Below are 23,883 nucleotides of genomic sequence, written 5' to 3' on the forward strand. Positions count from 1 at the left end.
GAGATACAGCCTTCCAGTTATGGAAAAAAATAAGTCATAGTAATAAAAGGCACAGCATAAGGAATATAGTCAATGATATTGTAATAGCATTGTGTGGTGACAGATGGTAGCTACATTTGTGGAGAGCATAGCATAATATATAAACTTACTGAATCACTGTGTTGTACCCCTGAAACTAATGTAACATTTTGCCAATCATAGTCAAAACTTTTTAAAGGTAAACAATAAAAACAAATTGAAATTAAGGATTTAACCATTATTGAAAAATTATTTATAAATATGGACTATATAATAGTTTTATTTTTTGGAATAAAAGAATATTAAAATGTAGTTCAAAAGAAAATATTTTTTCTTTTTTTTCCAAATTTTTATATAAATTCTAGTTAATTAACATATAGTGCATTATTAATTTCAGGAGTAGAATTCAGTGATTCATCACTTACATACAACACCCAATGCTCATCATAACAAGTGCCCTCCTTAATACCCATTATCCATCTAGCCCATTCCCCACCCACCTCCTTCCATCAATCCACATTTTGTTCCATATATTTAAGTGTCTCTCATGGTTAGTTTCCCTTTCTCTTTTTTCCCCACTCCCGTAAGTTCATCTACTTTGTTTCTTAAATTTTGTATATAAGTGAAATCATATGGTATTTTTCTTTCTCTGACTTATTTTGCTTTGCGTAATACACTCTAGTTCCAAACATATCATTGCAAATGGCAAGATTTAATTCTTTCTGAAGGCTGAGTAATAGCCTTCAGATATACATCTTCTTGATCCATTCATCAGTCCATGGACATTTGTGCTCTTTACATAGCTTGGCTATTGTCGGTAATGCTGCTATAAACATTGGGGTGCATGTACCCCTTCAAACCTGTATTTTTTATCCTTTTGGATAAATACCTAGTAGTGTAATTGCTGGGTCTTAAGGTAGTTCTACTTTTAACTTTTTGAGGAACCTCCATACTGTTTTCCTGAATGCCTGCCTGCACCAGTTTGCATTCACACCAACAGTGCCAGAGGGTTCCCCTTTCCCTGCATCCTTGCCAACATCTGTTGTATACTGTGCTGTTAATTTTAGCTATTTTCACAGATATGAGTTGGTATCTCATCATGGTTTTGATTTGCATTTTCCTGATAATGAATGATGTTGAGCATCTTTTCATACTTCTGTTGACCATCTGGATGTCTTCTTTAGAAAAGTGTCTATTCATGTCTTCTGCCCATTTCTTAACTAGATTATTAATTAGTATTTGGGGTGATGTTGATATATATATATATATATATATATATATATATATATATATGTGTGTGTGTGTGTGTGTATATAATTTATTGTCGAATTGGTTTCCATACAACACCCAGTACTCATCCCAAGAAGTGCCCTCCTCCATGCCCATCACCAACTTTCCCCTCTCCCCCACCCCCTATCAACCCTCAGTTTGTTCTCAGTCCTTAAGTGTCTCTTATGGTTTGGCTCTCTCTTCTGCAACTTTTTTCCCCCTCCCCCCCACCCCATGGTCTTCTGTTAAGTTTCTCAAGATCCACATATGAGTGAAAACATATGGTATCTGTCTTTCTCTGCCTGACTTATTTCACTTAGCGTAATTTGGATACTAACCCTTTATCAGATGCCAACTGCAAATATCTTCCCCCATTCCATTGCTTGTGTTTTAGTTTTCTTACTGTTTCCTTCTCTCTGGAGAAGCTTTTTATCTTGATGACATCCCAATAGTTAATTTCTGCTTTTGTTTCCTTGCCTCTGGAGATGTTTCTAGTAAGAAATTGCAATGGTCAGTGCCAAAAGCTTGCTGCCCTCTACTGTAAGGTTTTAATGGTTTCTGTCTCACATTTAGGCTTTTCAACCATTTTGAATTTATTTTTGCATATGGTGTACGAAAGTGGTCCAGTTTCATTCTTCTGCATGTTGCTTTCCAGTTTTCCCAACATCATTTGTTCAAGACACCATTGTTTTCCCCACTGGATATTCTTTCCTGCTTTGTTGAAGATTAATTAACCATATAGTTTTGGGTTCATTTCTGGGCTTTCTATTCTGTTCCATTGATCTGTGTGCCTGTTTTTGTGCTAATACCATACTGTCTTGATGACTACAACTTTGTAATATAGCTTTAAATCTGGTATTGTGATGCCCCCACTTTTCTTTTTCTTTTTCAGGTTTGCTTTGGCTATTTGGAATCTTTTTTGGTTCCATACAAATTTTAGGATGTTTGTTCCAGCTCTGTAAAAAATGCTCATTGTATTTTGATGGGGATTGCATTAAATGTGTAGATTGCTTTAGGTAGTATAGACATTTTAACAATGTTTGTTCTTCCAATGCGTGAGCGTGGAATGATTTTCCATTTCTTTGTGTCATCTTCAATTTCTTTCATAAGTGTTCTATAGTTTTCAGAGTATAGATCTTTTACCACTTTTTTTAGGTTTATTCTCAGATTCCTAATTTTTTGGTGCAATTGCAAACAAGATCGATTCCTTGACTTCTTTTTTGGCTGCTTCATTATTGGCGTATAGAAATGCACCAGTTTCTGTACACTGATTTCATATCCTGAGACTTTGCTGAATATGTGACAATACTTCAGTTGATAAGTAAAATAGTTGTAGAAGTTTAAGGTGCAAACATTTACACACCTGTGTTATAAGTCACACAGATGAAAAGAATAGCATCGGGAATTTAGTCAATAATATCTTAATAAGTACTTAATAAGTACTTAATAAGACCTAGGACCATTTACTTGAGTGCCTATACATGAGGAAAAGGAGAAAATACAGTTACTTTGAGGAATATTGGACACAGTATCTGACTTGACATTGATATCCAGAGAACTGAAGCATCACCATCACGGTACCCTTAGTAAGGCCTTAGAGATGGGTTACGGGTTGAATTGTGTCCCTCAAATTTCTCTGCTGATATCCTCACCTTCAATACTTCAGAACATGACCTTTGAGGGAGAGTCTTTACAGAGATAAATGTTTAAATGAGGTCATTGGGATAGATCCCAATCCAATGTGATATGTCTCCTTATAAAAAATGGAAATTTGGACACAGATACATATGTAGAGGGAGAATACCATGTGAATATGAATACATCCATCTACAAGCCAAGGAGAGTCCTTCCCTCACAGTCCTCAGAAGGAACCAACTCTGTCAACACCTTGATTATGTTGTTATAGCCTACAAAATGGTGAGAGAATAAATTTCTATGGCTCAAGCCATTCAGTTTGTGGCAGCTTAAGTAAGTACCTGCCACTTTGGTAGGCTACCCTAGAAAACAAGTACATATGAACAGGTAATAAGTAGAGTCTTGGTTATGGTTCAGCTTATGATTGGTCTAATGGATCTTGCAAACCCAACCACTGGTCATTTCCTCAACCTCTAAGTGTATCATTTTCAGCTGTATACTGGGCAGTTGGAGTAACCCTCTATGTGGTCCATGGACTGTGGAGTAGTAGTTATTAAGTAATGAAATCAAGTGGAAACATTAGAAAATTCCTCTCCACTCTTTAGGAGAAACATAAAAGTATATATAGCATCCCTAGGTCCACTTGGCAATGATTTATATTACTTTTAAGGAGAAAAAGTATACAAGAATAACATTGCCACTCATAGCTCTGCTTAATTTGTCAGTTTGCCTACTGAGAAAACTGGATGAATCATGGAGAATGACTATAAACTACTACAAGTTGATCCAGGTAGTATTCCCAACTGTAGCTGCTCTGCTAGTCATGGTACTGTTGCTAGATCAGCTTGGAAAGACCTCACATACACTGATTTGGGAAATTATTTTCTATTTATTCAGAAAAGGGAAACAGAAAACAGTTCACAATCATATGAGGCAGACAATGATATGCATCTACAGTTTGCTGAGATCTATGTTAAATCTCCCATTCTTTCTTATAATATAGTGTAAACTATTCTGAAACATCTGTATACCCTATAGAATATTACATTAGTGGCATTATGCTGATTAGGCAGGATAATAAAAAAGTTGAAAAATATGCTGGAAGGCTTTATTAAGGGACATTTATTTCAGAGAATGGAGGACAAATAATAGAAATATTCAGGAACTTGCAATTTTACTAAAACTTTTCGTCCAGTGGTCAAAGACATGCTGAGACACTGCCCCTCTACAGAAAAAAAAAAAAAAAAGTTGTGTCTGGCATTTATTACTAAACAGAAAGAAATACATTGTCTGGTGGTCTTCTTTGGATTCTGGAGTAACACAGTCCACACAAAAGAATACTGCTCCATTTGACTTACTGGGTGACACTAAAGGCTGACAGATTTCAATGGGGCCTTGAAACAGAAAAGGGCTTGATAATAAGCCCAAGTTGTGGTTGTAGAAAGCCAAGTTGTGGCACAGAATGAATAAAATTCTCTGGTTTTGGAGGTGTAAGTGGTAGGGAAAGGTGCAATGTGGTGTTTCTGACAGGTGCCAGTGTGAGAATCTCAATTCAAGCCCCTGGGTTTCTGAAGCAAAGCCATGGTGTCTATATCCAAGAATTATATGCCCTTTAACAGACAACTCTTGGCATGGTACTGGGCTATAATAGAGACAAAATGTTTTACAATAGGATACCAAATGATTATGAATCCAGAACTGCCAAGCATAATCCAGATTCTGTTGAAGAATTTTTCCTAATCAAAAAGTCATGAAGGCCCAGCAGCTATCCATCATAAAATGGACATGGTCATTCTGGGATCAAGCCTAAGCAGGACCAGAAGTTATAAATAAATTTTATGAACAGTTTACACAGACCTCTATGTCATCCAACATACTTGCACTAGCACCCTCCCTCTGCTTACACCTGTGAATATTTGAAAAAGGAGAGAAAGCCTGAATTTCATTCATAAATAGGTTAGTTCAGTTTGTGGGTTCAAGCTAAAAATATATGGTACCTACATTACAGCCACACTCAGGGATGACCTTAAAAGAGTATAGTATCTAACTAGAGGATTCACTTCACAGTAAAGGAGAAGTGGGAGTAAACTGGCCAAGAGATTCACTGGTAATACATATTGCACTATCCAGAAGCAACTGTCTTCAGAGAGAGCCTGAATGACCTACTGAAGGCATAATAAAATATTAACTTGGGTGCAATACTCTTCAAAATTGAGTGACATTCTTTAAGATGCAGTGCATGCATGAAAACAGCAACTTCTATGTAATGGTGTGCCTTGAATAGGGAGAGCATATGTGCTTAGAAATGAAGTGATATACTCAGGAGTGGCCTCACTTACCATCCCTCTTAATGGCTCACCAGAGCTTGAGTTCTTGTTACATCAGTTCTGGTCAATGTAGTGTTATAAGTCCTAATCCTCCTAAAAGGAACATATTCTTGCCAGGGGAAATAGCAATAGTCCCAGTGAAGTGCAAGTTATGTATATTGCCAGGGAAGTTTGTACTCCTTATGTTTAGAGGCCAGCTATTGTGAAGAAAATTCACCACCTTGACAGGGTAATTTAACCTGATCAGCAAGAGGAGATAGAGTTCCTGTTTACAATATAAGAGAGAAAGAATATCTGTGAAAGGCACATGATCTCTTGGTACTCTTTTTTCCATTTTTTACTATGAATGGAGTTTGAAGAGTGTATGATTACTAGGGTCTCAGACCCTTCTGGAATGAAATTGGAGGTTGTACCACCAGGTAAGGCAGCAAGATCTATAGAAGCAATACCTGAGGATGAAGAGAAAGAATGGACAGCATAGGAAGTCAGCCAATTGTGACCCTAACATCAACAACAGTGATGAAGGCTATTGTTTTTCCACTTTTCTCCCTAAGAAGAAGTCCACTGGAGCTTTGGAGGGGTGAGTATGGATAGAGAAATTAATCTGTGTAGTGACTGAGTTTGCTGCTCAGATCTCACTTCAAGAAAGATTGGGGCGCCTGGGTGGCTCAGTCGGTTGAGCCTCCGACTTCGGGTCAGGTCATGATCTCGCGGTCTGTGAGTTCCAGCCCTGCATCGGGCTCTGTGCTGACAGCTCAGAGCCTGGAGTCTGCTTCTGATTCTGTGTCTCCCTCTCTCTCTCTCTGCCCCTCCCCGAATAATGCTCTCTCTGTGTCTCAGAAATAAATAAACATTAAAAACCTGCATATCAAGTTAATCCCTTCTTTAAAAAAAAGAAAGAAAGAAAGATTGTGCTATGAGGAGCATAGATACTGATAGCCTCAAGCTACTGAAAATTTGAGATCCACCAGTGTGCAAGCCAGGGCCACTCTTTCACTGGATTTCTTCCAGCTAATGATTTAGCACCATGGGGGTACAAAGGTCAGGATATTCCTTACCAACACAAACTCTTCTAAAGAGCAGTGTTTACTCATGGCTTTTCACCGGCCTGGTTGAGACTCTCTGAGCTGCATCACAGTCTCAGGCTCTTCCTTCCAGCTTTCCTTTTTCTTTCTCTTTTAACATGGGTCACAACTGCATGGTAATCTGAAGATTCTCCCTACCTACTCTTTCTCCTTTTCTCCTTTACCTTTCAACACTGTTTCCCTTAGTAAGTCATTTATATTTTTCATTATGCCTTAGCTTGTAATTCCTGGAGGATCGCTGGTGCTCTAGGGTAGAAGGCCAGAGAGACATTTCAGGTGGAGGGTAAATTTTCTAGCTGCCATTTGCCAACTGTTTTGGAAGTATTTTTACCAACATTTACAGATCTATCCTTGTGTACTGGCTGAATATTGGTATTGGGTCTAAATTTCATCCCTGTTTCTCATTTATTTCTCCAACATCACTTATTATTTATAGGTAATTGCTTTTATTATTTTATTTTATATCATTCAAGAGCTTCTTTTAGGAAATACAGGTACACACACACACACACAAGGACACACATACACAGACACACACACATGCATTCTCTCTTTCCTCTTTTAAAAAATACTATAGCTTATATAACATATCTCTTATTCACCTTGATTTTTTTCACTAAAACTTAAGTAAAAGATCTTTCCATCTCACTACATAGAGAGCTTCTTTATTCCTTTTCAGATTCACGTGGTATTCCATTGCAATGAAGTACTGTTATATATTCAACCAATCATTTAATGACAGATAAATGGACTGTTTTTTAACTTTTCATATTTACAATGTTGCAATAAAAAAACTTTTTTGTGTCATTTAGGGAATGTGTAAAGTTATCAAATGGGTTAGAAAAATGACACCTCTTTAAGAATTGGATCTGAAATGTAGTAATTTCTGAGTAAATGGAAGACAAGATTATAACAAAAGGCAGAAATCAGACTGTATGGAATGAAGGAGTGCTCCATATTTATATCTGTCTATAGCTCTATCTATATATTTGTTGTTTCAATAGATAGGATATTTGTGTTCTCTCAAAATTCATATATTAAAATCTTAATTCCAAATGTGGTGGCATTAGAGTGGGCCTTAAGACCCCAAAGGTAGAGTCTTTGGGAAGTGCTTTGGGGGAGCAGAGCCCTCAAGAGAGGAATTAGTGTTTTTATAAAAGAGAACCCATCGTTCCCTTTTCCCCTTCCACTATGTGAGGACACAGTGATAAGGGAGGTCTATGAACCAGAAGGTAGGCTCTCACAAGACCCTGAATTTTCTGGTTCCTTGATCTTGGACTACCCAACCTCTAGAATTGTGAGAAATAAATTTATTTATGAGCTACCCAATTCATGGTATTTTGGTTATAGCAGCCAAGACAGACCAAGACGATTATCTAATCTAATCTAATCTAATCTAATCCTACTTCGGATTAGACTGTCGTTCTTTCCACACCCCTTTACAGCTTTCAAGAATAAACATTACAAGCATATTCATGGAAATATGTAAAATAATTGACAAATATGTGTTATTCTTTCAGGGTAACTTGCAGATTATCATTAAATAAAGTAATAAACTAAAGAAAAAATGTCTAAAGGTAAATGATTACATTTAGAGGTCTATATGTATGTAGGAAGTGGGGGTTACTCTCTACATATATCTGTTTATTTCTTTTAAGGGTGTAAAAGATATGATTCTTTCCTTCCATTATCTGTTTACTTTTTCTTAATGCTAAGAAAAGGTAGATAAAACAAAACATGATAAATGTATTCAAAGGGAGATTGTAAAGTTTTAACCTAAATTTAGAAATGGTTTCCAATTAAAGTTTCAGAACATGGGGTAAAATGCTACAGCATTTTGGCTTGAATAGTTCAAGCATTTAATAAAGCATGTACCACTAAAATTACCTCTATAAATTATACACAAAAAAAATCAGCTCCTGGTGTAAGTGTTAAATTGTAGTGTAGGGCTAACCTGTAGCCTTGAGAAATAACAGCTTTGTTTGGATACTGTAGGTTAAGAGCTAACAGCCTTGTCCTATCAGTCAAGGGAACAAGTTCAAGGAAAATCAACTGGATTAGTGTTTGATTGAATTGGGGCAAGGGCATGTCTGAACTGTTTCCACCCCGATCTGGGAACTATTTCTTTGTTCTGTTCCCAGGTGGTGATAAGACGATGTGGTAGGCTATAAAAACTCTGTACCCCGGCTGTTCAAGGCCACACTCTGATCAAGAGTGTTGGTCCCAATCTGTCGGCCTTGCCTCTCATTGCAATAAACTTTGTTGTGACTGTCACTGGTGCCCGTAGCATTCTGTTTCAGGAGTCGTGTGGATGCAACACTGGGATTCATGGAAGACTTGTTTTTATTTATTACAGTTCCACACAAGTAGAAATGATCATTTGGGAGTAGCCAGTGTTTACTGTGGTAAGGCCATTCTGTGAAACCAAGTGCTCAGTTCTTTTATTTTCTTTTTCTTTTTCTTTTTCTTTAAAGCAGCTTATGAATCCACTTTGCTTCAGGCTGAGGAATAAAGTAAAAAAAGGAAAAAAAGAAAATAAAAAGTAAAATATTATTTATCTATTAATTATGGAGAGTTCCAGGTTTTTTAGAGACCACACCAAAACACATAATGTCACAAGTGAAAGGAACTTGGATATCATTTTTATTATTTTTTATTAAAAATACAGGTCCCTGGACTCCACCCCAGACTTATCAAGTCGAAGTCTGAGATGGAGTCAGAAATTTGCATGTTCAACATCCCTGGGTGCTCCTAATGTTCACCAAAAGGTGAGAAGTACTGAATACTCATCCAACAATAAGGATTTGTGTAGGAACCAAGTTCTATCAAAGTACATTATGTATCTAAGATCTCACAACTATTTTAATAGACCAGAACTTTTGAAATTGATAATATAATATAAAAACACAAAAAGTAGTTAACAATAATGGAAAGTCACTTCAAATTCCACCCTACTAATATAAATATATTCATATTTGCATATTACTATCTTTGTTCAGAAACATGCAGATTTTTGCTTAGTTGTGATCCCATAGTATTTTTTCCTGTTTTTATCTCTTAAAAGTATAGTATGAACTTTTTCCTTTAATTATCAAGGTTTTATAATTATTTCAATAAATGCATATGATTATATATATTTTACTAAACCATTCTCCTAGTTTGATACCTTTAGTTTAATTCCAAAGTTTTTCCTTTATAGACTGTATTGTAATCATTGTCTTTATTCCTAGTGTTTGTTTATCCATCTGCTGATATTTTTATTACAATACATTTCAAGTAATGGGATTACTGAATCAAATAGTATTACCACATTTATGACTCTTCCTTCATAGTTCCATATAATTCTAGAGGAAGGTTAGACCAGTTTACACTGTTCTTTTGCGTCAGCCGTGAATAAATGTACCACCATCCTTAAAGCCTCAAGAACTCTATGTGAGATATATATGTAAGATATCTTAAACACATAATACATATAAAATTTATGTTATATTTATATAATTTAGGTATGGATTATTATATTTTTACTTCATTATTATATGAGAAATGATCTCATAGGATTGTTTTCATTACTAACCATGGTCAATATATTTTTTTAAATTTTTAAATATTTTATTATTATTTATTTTTGAGAGAGAGAGAGACAGAGCACGAGTGGAGGAGGGGCAGAGAGAGAGGGAGATACAGAATCCAAAGCAGGCTCCAGGCTCTGAGCTGCCAGCATAGAGCCTGACATGGGGCCTGAACTCACGAACCATGAGATCATGACTTGAGTTGAAGTCAGAGGCTTAACTGAATGAGCCACCCAGGCACCCCATAGTCAATATTTTTTAATAATTTTATTTCTTATATTTATTTATTTCCTCCTGTATAAATTATGTTTCTATTTCTTGGTCATTTATTATAGGTACCTTTATTTTACTGTAAGAAATGTGTCTTATTACTCACACTCTTGATTTATAGTTCAGTATTTTTTTCTACATGATGATACTTCTCAAATAATTAGGATGAAGTGTTGACTGTGTGTAGCCTAAAATACAGATGGAATAACTTTCATCTACATATTGTGGTTTACGAGAATTACTGGAAATGCCACTTTCTAAAGCATTTCACATTACAAGTCCAAATATTTGACATTCATTCATTTATATTTTGGCTTTAAGAGATTTAAATGCTTCTGTTAAACCATAGTTAATACTTTAAGGGTGACTACTATGGACTGAATGTTTGTGTGTCCCTAAAATTCATATTCTGAAACCTTAATGCCCAATATGATGGTATTTGAAGGTAGAGAATTTTAGGGGGTAATTAGGTTTAGATGAGGTCCTAATGGTGGAGTCCTCATGATGGGATTGGTCCCCTTATAATAGAATGAATAGACCAGATCTCTTTCTATGCCATGCAAGAATATATCAAGAAAGTGGTGTCTATAAGCCAAGAATAGGTCTTTTACCAGAACTCAGCCATGCTTATACCCTAGTCGTGGACTTCTAGACTATCAAATTTTGAGAAATATGTGTTAAGTCACCCACTCTATGGTATTTGTCATAGCAGCCTGAGCTAAGATAGTATGAAATTATTTTGACAATTCAGGGAATAATAAGTGGCAGAATTTTTTCCATATGAGAAAGAGTTTTGAGTTTCTGGGACTTTCCATAAGATGAAACATTGTCTAAAGAAGGGAGATCTTGGGATTAAAGTTTGTTATTGACAGCCAAATGTCAACAAGAAGAAATCAAAACTAATGGTGACTGAGGGGAAATAGGTAGACTAGTTGCATGTTTGAAGCACAGCAAAGCAACAGCATATCAACACAGTTATGCAATAAAGGAAAAAAAATCTTTTGAAACTACATCATTAAAAATCATAGGCCTTTGTTCACCTTCTTTCCATTTAATTTATAGTTTAATATTAAAAAGAAAACCTGTGTAGAGGCATCACAATAATCTATTGCAGCTTTTATGCCCCTTAGGTTTAATTATGTTTACTATGTGAGTTGCCAACCCTGTGTCTCTACCACCACTCACTTTGGATTCTTCCTGGAAATTCTATGTTTTACTTCAGTTAATATCACCTTTCAATATCATACTCTTATCTTGTATCTAATAATAAAATTTTATAGCCTGGTTCTCCTATTAACTAGTTGAGTGTACTTGGATACAAATTTCCCCACTGTCTTTGCCTTTCAAAATATTTCTTATCTTTCATGATCCAGGTCAAATATAACCTTAATAGTTATTTGACAGCTTTTTTTTTTTACCCTTTTTTAATGAATGAATGGATGAATCAATGAATCAATGAATGTATTTATGAACTGGGCACACTAAAAATTATACTATCTAGTATCATCTGGATTTTTAAAACTGCCCAGCAATTATTTTATTCATTTTTTCGAATTTTTTAAATAAACGTCACACTAATTTTCTTGTTCAATAAATATCAAGTGCTAGCCACTTTCTTGGGAATTTGGGATATATTAGCAAACAAAACAAAGAGCTTTGCCCTCACAGCAATTACATTATATATTATATTATACTTTATGTATATAATACATTATATATTATATATTACATTATATATAATATACATATTATATATATGTGTGTATATATATATATATACATATTCATATTTGTCAAACTACTGCCACAATCACCCCAAACATTTCAATCACTCCCAAAAGATGCTATATATCCCTTGATTGAAAGTTTTAAGCAGATGTGATGTGTTTTAACATGATGTGATGTATGTTTTCTACAGAAGAGAGTTAACAGTGGCTGGGACCAGGGAGGTAGCAGTGTAGTTGATGAAAGGTGGTCATATTTTAGATATTTTTTGAGTAAACCAGATCTAACAAGGATTGTAAAAGAAAAAGAAAAATCAAAATGTCTTTGGTATATATTTATATATTTATATATATATTTATATATTTATGTATTATTTATATTCTGACTTATTTTGCTTATTTTGCTTATTTTGCTTGCATAATATTGCCCAGCTCCAGCCATATCGTTGCAAATCACAAAATTTTTCTTGTGTGAAAACCCATTTGTCCTGATATTCAGCACCAAAGCAACAAATTGAAAAGTGCCTAGACCATGAATGACAAAGACCCATTTACTAATTTTAAGCAGCTTCCAGACAGGTAGAAACCTGCAAGTACGTTATCAAGGGGCAGAAGCACTGGAGAGTGTCATTTTTGCAATATCATCTTGACTTGCTGCTGATAATGGCAATGATACCCATTTTTGATTCTCTTCCTCTAGCCTGTTAACATCAGTGGGCTGTGCTTCCTATCCTTCACTGTAATCAGAATGTATGAGTATCCCATGCCCCAATCAACGTGCAGGACACCCAAGCCACAATAGGGCCAAGTGAGTGCTCAAGCACCCCAACCCATGCAGAGACCAAGGCACAACAAGGGTGGGTAAGCACCCTAGGCCCTGCACTACCCACACAGCAACCAAGCCAAAGCTAAGTTGAGAAAGAGCCTCACATCCTGCCATCCCTATGTAGTGGAAATGCCACAACTGGGTTAGTTAGTTCCTTGAGCCTCACCCAAACCATTCAGAGACTTGAGCCACAGTTTAGGAAAATGCCCTTAGATTCACATTCCCTGTGCAACATACTAGCCACAAACTGAACAAATGAGTACCCAAATCCCTTGCCTACCCCACACAGAGACCAGGAAACAATGAGATGAGCAAGTGGCTAAAATTATACTCTCCTTGTGCAGGGGTTGAGTTACAAACAGTTCAAGAAAAGGCCTCATGCTTCACCACCTCTGTACAGCAGTTGTAGCCTTATCACAACCCATGAGTATGTGCAACCCATAAGAAGTACAACTATAGAGTACCTGGCTCTGGTAGCCAAGGAAGATTGAATTTCTGGACCACACATTTCAGCTTCTACACAAGACTTCTCCTTCAAGAGTGGGGGAGGTGGCCATTTTGCTTAATACAATACAAACACAGATAGGCAAAATGAGGAAACAGGAAAATGTTCCAAATCAAAGAATAAGGCAAATTCCCATATTAAACTTAATGAAATGGAAATAAACAATCTAACTGATAAAGCATTCAAAGTAATGGTCATAAAGATGCTCATTGATCTTCGGAGAAGAATGTATGAACATAGTGATAACTTCACCAATGTAATAGAAAATATAAGAAAGTGCCAAACAAATTATAATTGTACTGAAAAATACATTAGAGAGGTTCAACAGCGCAATGAACAAAATAGAAGTATGAATTTGTGGGCTGGAATATAGAGTAATGGCAAACACCCAGAGCACCAAAAGGGGAGAAAAAAAAAAGACAACATCTGGATAACATCAAGCAGAATGGGAAAAGAGAAAGAGAAAGGGACACAGAAAATGAAAATATCTCAAGAAATAAGTGCTAAGATGTCTCTAATCTGGGAAAGGAAAACATACATACAGGTTCACAAAGCCCCAAAAGTTCCAAATAATATGAAACCAAAGAGAAACACATGGGGACACATTTTAAAATGGTAAAAGTTAAGGACAAAAAGAATTTTAAAAGCACCAAGAGTAAAGCAACTTACTACATACAAGGGAAACCTCAGAAAGCTATCGGCAGATTTTTCAGCTGATACATTATAGGCCAGAAAGGAGTAGCATGACATATTCTGAAGTGCTGAAAGAGGAAAACTGCAAACCAAGAATCCTCTGCCTAGCAAGTTTATTATTCAAAATTAAGACTTACAAGTTGTTTTCCAGATAAGCAAGAACTAAAGGAAATTATCACCACTAAATCAGCTTTAAAAGAGATGTTAAAGACACTTCTCTGAGCTAAAATGGACAGGCATTAGTGAGTAATAAGAAAACACAGAAAAGCAAAAACCTCACTGTAAAGGATAAATAAATAAATGTTCAACCACATATAAAGTTAAGTATGATGGGTAAAATAAAAGTAGTAAAATTAAAAATACAATAATTAAGGGATATATAAAATAAAATTATATAAAGTGTATTTTCAAAATATTTTTGGGTGATATGAGTAAAGATTTGGAATGAGTACAAAATTAATATCAACTTAAAGTGGAGTATAACAAATAGAACAAAGTGAGGATTGCTCGAGGGGAGGTGGATGAGGGGATGGGCCAAATGGGTGATGGGCATTAAGGAGGGCATTTGTTGGGATGAAGACTAGGTGCTATATGTAAGTGATGAATCACTGGTTTCTACTCCTGAAACCAATACTACACTGTATGTTAACTAACTTATATTTAAATAAATAAATTTTAAAAAGACTACAATATACCTAAGGTATTTTATTTTATACGAACCTCACAGTACCACAAACAACAACAATGGAAAAATCTTATAGTGAATACAAGAAAGACAATGAGAAAAGGATCTAAACATAATACTAAAGAGGAGGAGGAGCCAAGATGGCGGAACAGCATGGAAGGTTTTTGTGTGTCTCGCATCCATGGAATACAGCCAGACCAACACTAAACCATCCAACACACCTAAAAAACTTATTGGAGGTTTAACCCAACAATCTGCACAACCTGAAACACAGAATTCAGCAGGTATGTGGCACGGAGAGGTGAACTTGGAGAGAGAGAGGCTGGCGGCAGGCAGGGAGTCGCTTTTGCAGGCAGAGAGAGGATGGAGACTTGGGGTGGGGAGAATACAGGAAAAGCACCCCTCCCCAAAAACAGCTGGAGAGAAAGTGGAAAATTGGAAACAGCCACAGGGTCTAAAATAAAAAGGGAGAAAGGATAAAGGAGAGGGTTTAAATTCCATTAAGACTGTAAACAAGGGGAGCACAAAGTCTGCAACTCTGCAGCTCAATAACTGACTGTGCTCTGGTGGGAAGGGTGAATCCCCAGGAACAGACTGGGGTCTGGGGGGATCTCAGGCCACACAGGGAAGAGCGGTTCCACTGCTGGAAGGACATTTGGTAGAGACTGTTGAAGCCACCTAGACCCAGCAGACCCCCCAAAATGGCTACATTTGCTGGTGCTGGAATAAGGTCATTAAGGGTGAAGCCTGGTGCCAGATGTGTGTTGTGATTTTCCATAATCCCTGTAGCTCCTGCTACACTATCTCGATAACTTTTTCTGGGGTGGGCTGGCACCTGGCCTCAGTAATGGGGCACCAGAAGCAGCAGGGTCTAGCAAGCGATCCTGGGTGCAGTCAACATTTGGCCTTTGCTCATTTGGCCATTGCTTGATGAGACCCTCTTGCAGAGGGGCGGAATGGCTAAAAGCAGCAGTCCTTCAGAAGTCAGGGGCTGGGGGAAAAATGCATCTGAGACAAAACTTGGGAGAGGTATTGCCTGGGGCTTGTTCATAGTGAAGAAGTGGAGAGTGGATGAAAGCTGAAGACAGAGGACGGGTGCATGATTACTGATCAGGGAGAACACAGTTCCAATACTAGAGACTGGGTAGCTAGAACAGAGAATTAGTGATATAGAGGACAAACTTACCGAGAATAATGAAGCAGAAAAAAGAGGGAGATTAAGGCAAAAATGCACGATTTAAGACTTAGAGAAATCAGTGACTCATTAAAAAGGAACAACATCAGAATCAAAGGGGTCCCAGAAGACGAAGAGAGAAAAATCAGGGTAGAAGGGTTATGCGAGCATATAATACACAAATTCTCAAAATACTCAGGCAAGGAGAGAATCATGAAAGCATCAAGGGAAAAAAAGTCCCTAACTTACAAGGGAAGACAGATCAGGTTTGCAGCAGAAATTTCCACAGAAACTTGGAAGGCCAGAAAGGAGTGGCAGGGTATATTCAATGTGCTAAATCAGGAAAATATGCAGCCAAGAATTCTTTATCCAGCAAAGCTGTCATTCAAAATAGAAGGAGAGATAAAAAGTTTCCCAGAGAAACAAAAATTAAAGGAATTTGTGACCACTAAACCAGCCCTGCAAGAAATTTTAAAGGGGAATTTCTGAGGGAAGAAAAGATGTATACATATATATATATAATATATATATTATATATACACATATATATTATATATAATATATATAATATATTATATAACAAATATATAATTATATATTAATTATATTTATATAATATATTAATATAATTATATTATAATTATAATATTATAATATTATATATTATATGCTATTATATTATATATAATAATATAATATATATTATATATAATATAATTATATAAAATAATATATATTAATATATTATAATATAACATATTATATATACCAAAAGCAACAAAGATTAGAGAGGACCAGAGAACACCACCAGAAACTCCAACTCTGCAAGCATCATAATGGCAATAAATTGATATCTTTCAGTACTCTAAACGTCATTGGGCTCAATGCTCCAATCAAAAGACATAGGGTAACAGAATGGATAGGAAAACAAGATCCATCTATATGCTGTTTACAAGAGACACACTTTAGACCTAAAGACACCTTCAGATTGAAAGTAAGAGGATGGAGAACCATCTATGATGTAATGGTCAACAAAAGAAAGCCAGAGTAGCCATACTTATCTCAGACAATCTAGACTTTAAAATAAAGACTATATCAAGAGATGCAGAAGGGCATTATATCATCATTAAGGGGTCTATCCACCAAGAAGACCTAACAATGGTAAACATTTATGCTCCAAATGTGATAGCACCCAAATATATAAATCAATTAATCTCAAACATAAAGAAACTCATCAATAGTAATACCACAATAGTAGGAGACTTCAACACCCCACTCACAACAATGGACAGATCATCTAATCAAAAAATCAACAAGAAACAATGTCTTTGAATGATACACTAGACCAGATGGATTTAACAGATATATTCAGAAAATTTCATTCTAAAGCAGCAGAATACAGTTTCTTCTCCAGTGTACATGGAATGCTCTCCAGAATAGACCATATACTGGGACACAAATCAACCCTAAGTAAGTACAAAAAGGTCGAGATCATACTGTGCATATTTTTAGACCACAACACTATGAAACTCGAAATCAACCACAAGACAAAATTTGGAAAGGTAACAAATACTTGAAGAACATCCTACTAAAGAATGAATGGGCTAACCAAGCAGTTAAAGAGGAAATTTAAAAGTATATGGAAGTCAATGAAAATGATAACACAATCCAAAACCTCTGGGACGCAGCAAAGGCCATATAAGAGGAATGAATATAGCAATCCAGGCTTTCCTAAAGAAGGAAGAAAGATCTCAGATACACAACCTAACCTTATGTCTTAAGAAGCTGGAAAAAGCAGCAAATAAAACCAAAATCCAGAAGAAGACAGGAAATAATAAAGGTTAGAGCAGAAATTAATGCTATTGAAACTAAAAGAAAACAGTAGAACAGATTAATGAAACCAGAAGCTGGTTCTTTCAAAGGATTAACAAAATTGATAGACCACTCACCACTTTGATCAAAAAGAAAAAAGAAAGGACCCAAATAAATAAAATTAAGAATGAAAGAGGAGAGATCACAACCAACACAGCAGAGATACAAACAATAATAAAAGAATATTATGAGCAGTTATATGACAATGAAACGGTCAATCTGAAAGAAATAGACAAATTCCTAGAAACATATACACTACCAAAACTGAAACAGGAAGAAATAGAAAATTTGAACAGACGTATAACCAGTAAGGAAATCGAATTAGTAATCAAAAATCTCCCAAAATACAAGAGTCCAGGGCCAAGAAGCTTTGCAGGGCAATTCTACCAAACATTTAAGGAAGAGTTAACATTTTTCTCTTGAAAGTGTTCCAAAAAATAGAAATGGAAGGAAAACTTCCATACTCTTTCTATGAAGCCAGCATTACCTTGGTTCCAAATCCAGACAGAGACCCCACTAAAAAGGAGAACCATAGACTGATTTCCCTGATGAACATAGATGCAAAAATCCTCAACAGGATATTAGCCAACTGGCTCCAACAATATAGTAAACAAATTATTCACCACGACCAAGTGGGGATTTATACCTGGGTTGCAAGGCTGTTTCATATCTGCAAAACAAAAGAAAGCAAGACACAAACAATCGGGCCAATATTTCTAAAGAACTTAGATTTTAAAATTCTCAGAAACCTATTAGCAAATTGAATTAAACAATATATTAAAAGAATAATACATGGTCAAGTGAGATTCATTTCGGGGATTCAATGATGGTTGAACATATGAAAATCAATCAACATGATATTCCACATTAAAAAATGAAGGATTAAAAAGTACATGATTAGTGACAGTACTGGAGAAGGAAGTTGGAAGCCACTATAGTAGCCTCTGGAGGAGCAAGCAACGTTGATCTGTGGTCCAGAGGCCATTATCCCCAACTGGGAAACCCAGGAAATCTCCACAGGGACCACTTTAATGGCTGAGCAATTTGATGGGGTCGTGATTTTGGGAGCCCACTCCATAACAACCACTGGGTCCTATATCTCCAGTTGAGTGACTGATAGGCTGACCCCTATTCATGACTATTTTTTGCTGCCACTAAGGCTCAGCAGCTTATATGCAGGCAGTAGCTGATGCTGTCAGTTATCAGTTTGATTTCCACAGCACCGAGCTGAATGAGCCTCCTATGGTACACACAGCAACCAGCCTCTTTTAGGAGATGTGTTAATGGTATCTAGAAGACCTGATGGCAGGAATCATCATTGCAGGCTGGTAACCCCAAGAAGGAGGGCTGTTGTACTCAGTGCCCATTGTAGGTATGATCGTAAGGCAGTCCTTGGCCACTGGGGGTTCTGGGAGCTCATATACCTATGGCTATTGGAAAGCATGACCAAGGAAGAGTGTCTGGAATTCACTGCCAATGATATTAATTTGGTCATCGAATGGATGGTTCCAGTGGAGGGGTGATTTGCCTGGAAGCCATTGCAGAATTAAGGGTAGAGCAGAAGGTACTTTTGGGAGCCTAGATTCCCAAACTCACCATTACCACATCCCCAATTCCTAGAATTCTAGGATACAATAAAAGACACACCATTGTGATGGAAAATTCACTAAAAATTTCATCAAAAAAGAAAAAAAGTATGATAATTTCTATAGATGCAGAAAAAGCATTTGACAAAATTCAACTTCAATTTATCATAAAAATTCACAACAAAGTGTTTGTAGAAGGAATGTACTTCAACATATAAAAGCCATATATAATAAACCCACAGCTAAGATACTCAGCAGTGAAAAGCTGAAAGCTTTTCCTCTAAATCAGAAACAAGAAAAGGAGGCCTGCTCTGAGCACTTTTATTCAACATAGTATTAAAGTCCTAGTTGCAGCGATTAGGAAAGAAAAATAAGTAAAAGGTATCCAAATTGAAAAAGAAGAAGTAAAATTGTCACTATTTGAAGATGACATGAAAATGAATTCAGTAACATTATAGGATACAGAATTAATATACAGAGATGTGTTATATATCTATACACTAAAATGAACTATCAGAAAGAAAAATTAAGAAAACAATCCCTTTTACAATAACATCAAAATAATAAAATACTCAGGAATAGATTTAACCAAGGAGGTGAAACTCTTATATTCAGAAAACGATGACATTGTAAAAGTGATTAAAGACAACACAAATAAGTGAAAATATATTTTGTACTCATGGACAGGAAGAATTAATATCTTTAAGATATCTATACTACCCAAAGAGTTAATATCATTAAAATATCTATACCACCCAAAGCAATCTAAAGATCCAATACAATCCCTATAAAATACTAATGACATTTTTACAGAATTACAGTAAATAATCCTGATATTTGAAGGAAACTACAATGGATACTTAATAGACAAAGAAATCTTAAAAAAGAATAAATATGGAAATATTAGATGCTACATGATTCTGAACTACACTACAAAACTATAATAATCAAAAGTATATGGTATTGGAACCAAAAGAGGCACGTAAGTTAATGGAACAGAATAGATACTCAAAAAATAAACTCATTTTCTGTGATCAATTTATCTACAACAGAGGAGGCAAGAACATATAGTGGGGGGAAAGAAACCAGAGTTTTTAATAAATTGTGTGCAAAACTAAACCACCTTCTTACAGTGAATACAAAAATATACTCGAAGTGAATTAAATACTTAAATGTAAGGCCTGAAACCAAAAAATTCCTGGATGAAAATACAAACAGTAAGTTTTTTTTGCATTGATCTTACCAATATTTTACTGGATGTATTTCCTCAGACAAGGACAACTAAAGCAAAAATGAATAAATGAAACTAGAGCAAACTAAAATCTTTTGCACAGTGAAGGAAACCAACAACAAAATAAATAGACAATCTACTAAACAGGAGAAGACACCTGGGGTTGATAGCCAAAAGATATAATGACCTTGTACAGCTCAATAGTAAAAGAAAAAAAGGCTAATTAAAAATTGGCATGCAACCTAAATAGACACTCTTCCAAAGAAGTCAACAGGCAACAACAGGGAGATGGCCAACAGGAAGATCAAAACATGCTCAATATCACTAATCATCAGGGAAATGCAAATAAAAACTTTAAGGACACACCAACTCATGCCTGCCAGAATGGTAATTATCAAACAAACAAAAAGCAAGAAATAACAAGTGTTGGGGAGGATGTGGAGGAATGGGAATCTTTGTGCACTGTTGGTCAAAATATAAATTGATGCAGCCACTATGAAAAACAGTATGGAGTTTCCTCAAAAAAAAAAAAAAAAAAAAAAAAGATTCAATTACCATGTGATCCAGCAATTCCACTTCTCATTATTTATCCAAGGAATGTAAAAACACTAATTCTAAAAGATGGATGTATTCCTTTGTTTATTATAGCTTTGTATACAATAATCAAGATATGGAAGCAAACTAAGTATCCATTAATAATAAATGGATACAGAATGTATCACAAACACATTGGAATATTATTCAGCCATACAATAGAATGAAATCCTGCCAAATCCAACAACATGCAATCACGTAGAGGATATTATGCTAAGTGAAATAAGTCAGAGAAAGGCAAATGACATGATTTTTACTTATATGTGGAATCTAAAAATAAGTCAATAAAGCAAGACAGAAGTAGGCTCATAGGTACAGACAGCAAACTGATAGTTGTCAGAAGGGAGGGGATGGAGGAATGGGTGAAATAGGAAAAGGGGGCATGCAAACTTCCAGTTTAAATGATTAAGTCAGGGGAACCTGGGTGGCTCAGTTAAGCGTCTGACTCTAGATTTTGGCTCAGGACATGATCTCACAGTTTGTGGATTTGAGCCCCATGTCTGTGCTGTGCACAGAGCCTGCTTGGGATTCTCCCTCTCCCTCTTTCTTTCCCCCACTTTTCTCTCTCAAAATAAATAAACTTTAAAAAATAAAATAAAATGATTAAGTCATGGGGATGTCACGTCCATCATAGGGAATATAGTCAATAATATTGTAATAAGTCTATATGGTGACAAATGGAAACTAGACTTCTGGTGGTAATCATGTATTAATGTATAAAATTATCAAATCACTATGAGGTACATTTGTAACTAATATATGTTGTATTTCAATCATATTTCAATAAAAATATAAAATAAGAGAAGGGCTAAAGAAAAGGGACAGGAAAGAACTGAAGAGGAATGAGTACAAAAATTTTTCAAATAAAATATTTAAAGTTACAAAGACAATTAATGAAGGAACTAAAAATAAAGATAGAACCATATTAGGAAAAGAGGAGAGGAGATGGTGTATATGAACAAAATCTTCACCCATTGTGGAAGACCATTTTGAGAAAATGTATAAAATTGAAAAGTAACAATAAAATATATTATTTAGAGATATGGAAGTAGCCAACAAACAAAATAAATACAGAATCACATTTATATGTACCTATGACCTTCGGTTTGCCTATACAACTAATTTTACTGGTACTTGAATATCTTATCATCAAATACAATGATAATGCTTCAAATTAAAGCAATTGTGTCTTTTGAAAACAGACCAAACCAAGTAATGACAGTGTTAGAAAAATGAGTCCTTATGTCATAAGTATATATTTTAAATACAATTCTTAAATTATTATTTTTTTACACTCTGGAAATCAGTGTAGTATCAAAGAATTCCCATACCTTTTCCTTTTCCTTAGAAAAATTTCATTAGATAATTTTCATTTCATGTCACTATTTCTTGTGATCTAGTAGTTCAGCCACCTATGTTACATCATTAGGCGTATTCCATTACTGATCCATCCCAGTTATGTGCAGGCACATGGCTTACATCTTTCAGACTCCATTAAAACACCAAACACTGTCACTGGACTGTTCACTCCGGTTTCAATTTATAGCTCATTTAACTTAATTCTTCATTTTGGAGACAAAGAAATAGGCCCAGAATAGGAAGAGGATTTACTGGTTTTATTTTGTCATAAAACGATATGTGTTTTAGGGTAAAAAGTACAAATTTAAAGAGTCTGCACAGTTCTATAGTTCCTGTGTCTTTATTCAATTTGTGAATTCACAAAAAAATCACACAGAGTAGAAAGATTTTGGAGGAAGATGGTGGCGTAGGAGGATGCTGGGTTCACCGCGTCCTACTGATCACTTAGATTCCAACCACATCTGCCTAAATAACCCAGAAAACCCGCCAGAAGTCTAGCAAAATGGACTCTCCAGAGCAAAGCGTAAATGAGAGGCCCACGGAAGAGGGTAGAATGGGGTGAGAGGCAGTGAATGTTACATGGACTGGCAGGAGGGAGCCGGGGAGGTGGAGGGGCAGCCAGCCTTCCCGGCAAGGCAGAGCCCCCGAGTCTGGCTTGCAAAAGCGGAGGGGCTGGATGGAGTGTGTTCTCACAGCCAGCAGAACTTAACATCTGGAATGTTATAAGTCAACACCTCTGCTTGGAGAGTGGGAGGGCTAGAGGAAAATGGGAGGGAGAGTTGTTGAGCCCCAGAAGACAGAGCTCAGCTTGGCGGGGAACAAAGGCGCTGGCCAGCACCATCTCCCTTGCCCATCCCCCAGCCAAAATCCCAAAGGGAACCAGTTCCCATCAGGGAACTTGCTTGCACCCGGCAAACACCCAATGCTGTGCTTCTGTGGATCCATCCCTCCGAAGGGTTGGCCTCCCTCCCGGTGCTGCAGGGCTCCTCCCGAAGCGGACACCTAAGGCAAAGCAAGCTGAGTCTGCCCCTACTGCCCCTGGCACCCTGCTGATCCACCCCAGCTAATATGCCAGATCCCATCGAAGCAGCACCACAAGCCTGGCAGTGTGCAAGTAGTCCAGACAGGGGCCACACTACTCCACATTGAGTCCTGCCCCTGGAGAGGGGAAGATAAGGTACACACCAGTCTGACTGTGGCTCCAGCGGTGGGCTGGGGGCAGACATCAGGTCTGACCACCAATGTAAGTTACTCCAGACAGCACAGAGGAAGAGCCCTGCAGTTCCACGCCACTCCAGGGTCTATCCAAAATGACAACATGGAAGAATTCTCCTCAAAATAAACTCCAGGAAGTAGAGACAGCTAAAGAACTGATCAAAACGATCTAAGCAATGTAACAGAAAATGAATTTAAAGTAATAGTCATAAAATTAATCGCTGGGCTTGAAAAAAGCATAAAGGA

General features: G+C 36.3%; 1 protein-coding gene and 1 pseudogene across 6 annotated transcripts in view; one reads left to right on the plus strand and one right to left on the minus strand.

The window, feature by feature from the left end:
• Positions 1-8,659: 8,659 nt before the first annotated feature.
• The window catches only part of CYLC1 (cylicin 1), a 76,984-nt gene continuing 61,760 nt past the window's right edge, over positions 8,660-23,883 (minus strand). For all 6 annotated transcript variants that reach the window (XM_081792549.1, XM_081792548.1, XM_081792552.1 and 3 more), the window contains one exon: positions 8,660-8,835. In XM_081792549.1, the coding sequence (XP_081648675.1) occupies positions 8,803-8,835 (33 nt within the window). In that variant the 3' untranslated portion in view covers positions 8,660-8,802. The remainder of the gene's footprint in view (positions 8,836-23,883) is intronic.
• Positions 15,835-22,661, plus strand: LOC145714403 (proteasome subunit beta type-6 pseudogene; annotated as a pseudogene).

Source organism: Panthera onca, chromosome X (genome assembly GCF_046562875.1).
Source record: "Panthera onca isolate mPanOnc1 chromosome X, mPanOnc1 haplotype 2, whole genome shotgun sequence".
NCBI classification, from domain to species: Eukaryota; Metazoa; Chordata; class Mammalia; order Carnivora; family Felidae; genus Panthera; species Panthera onca.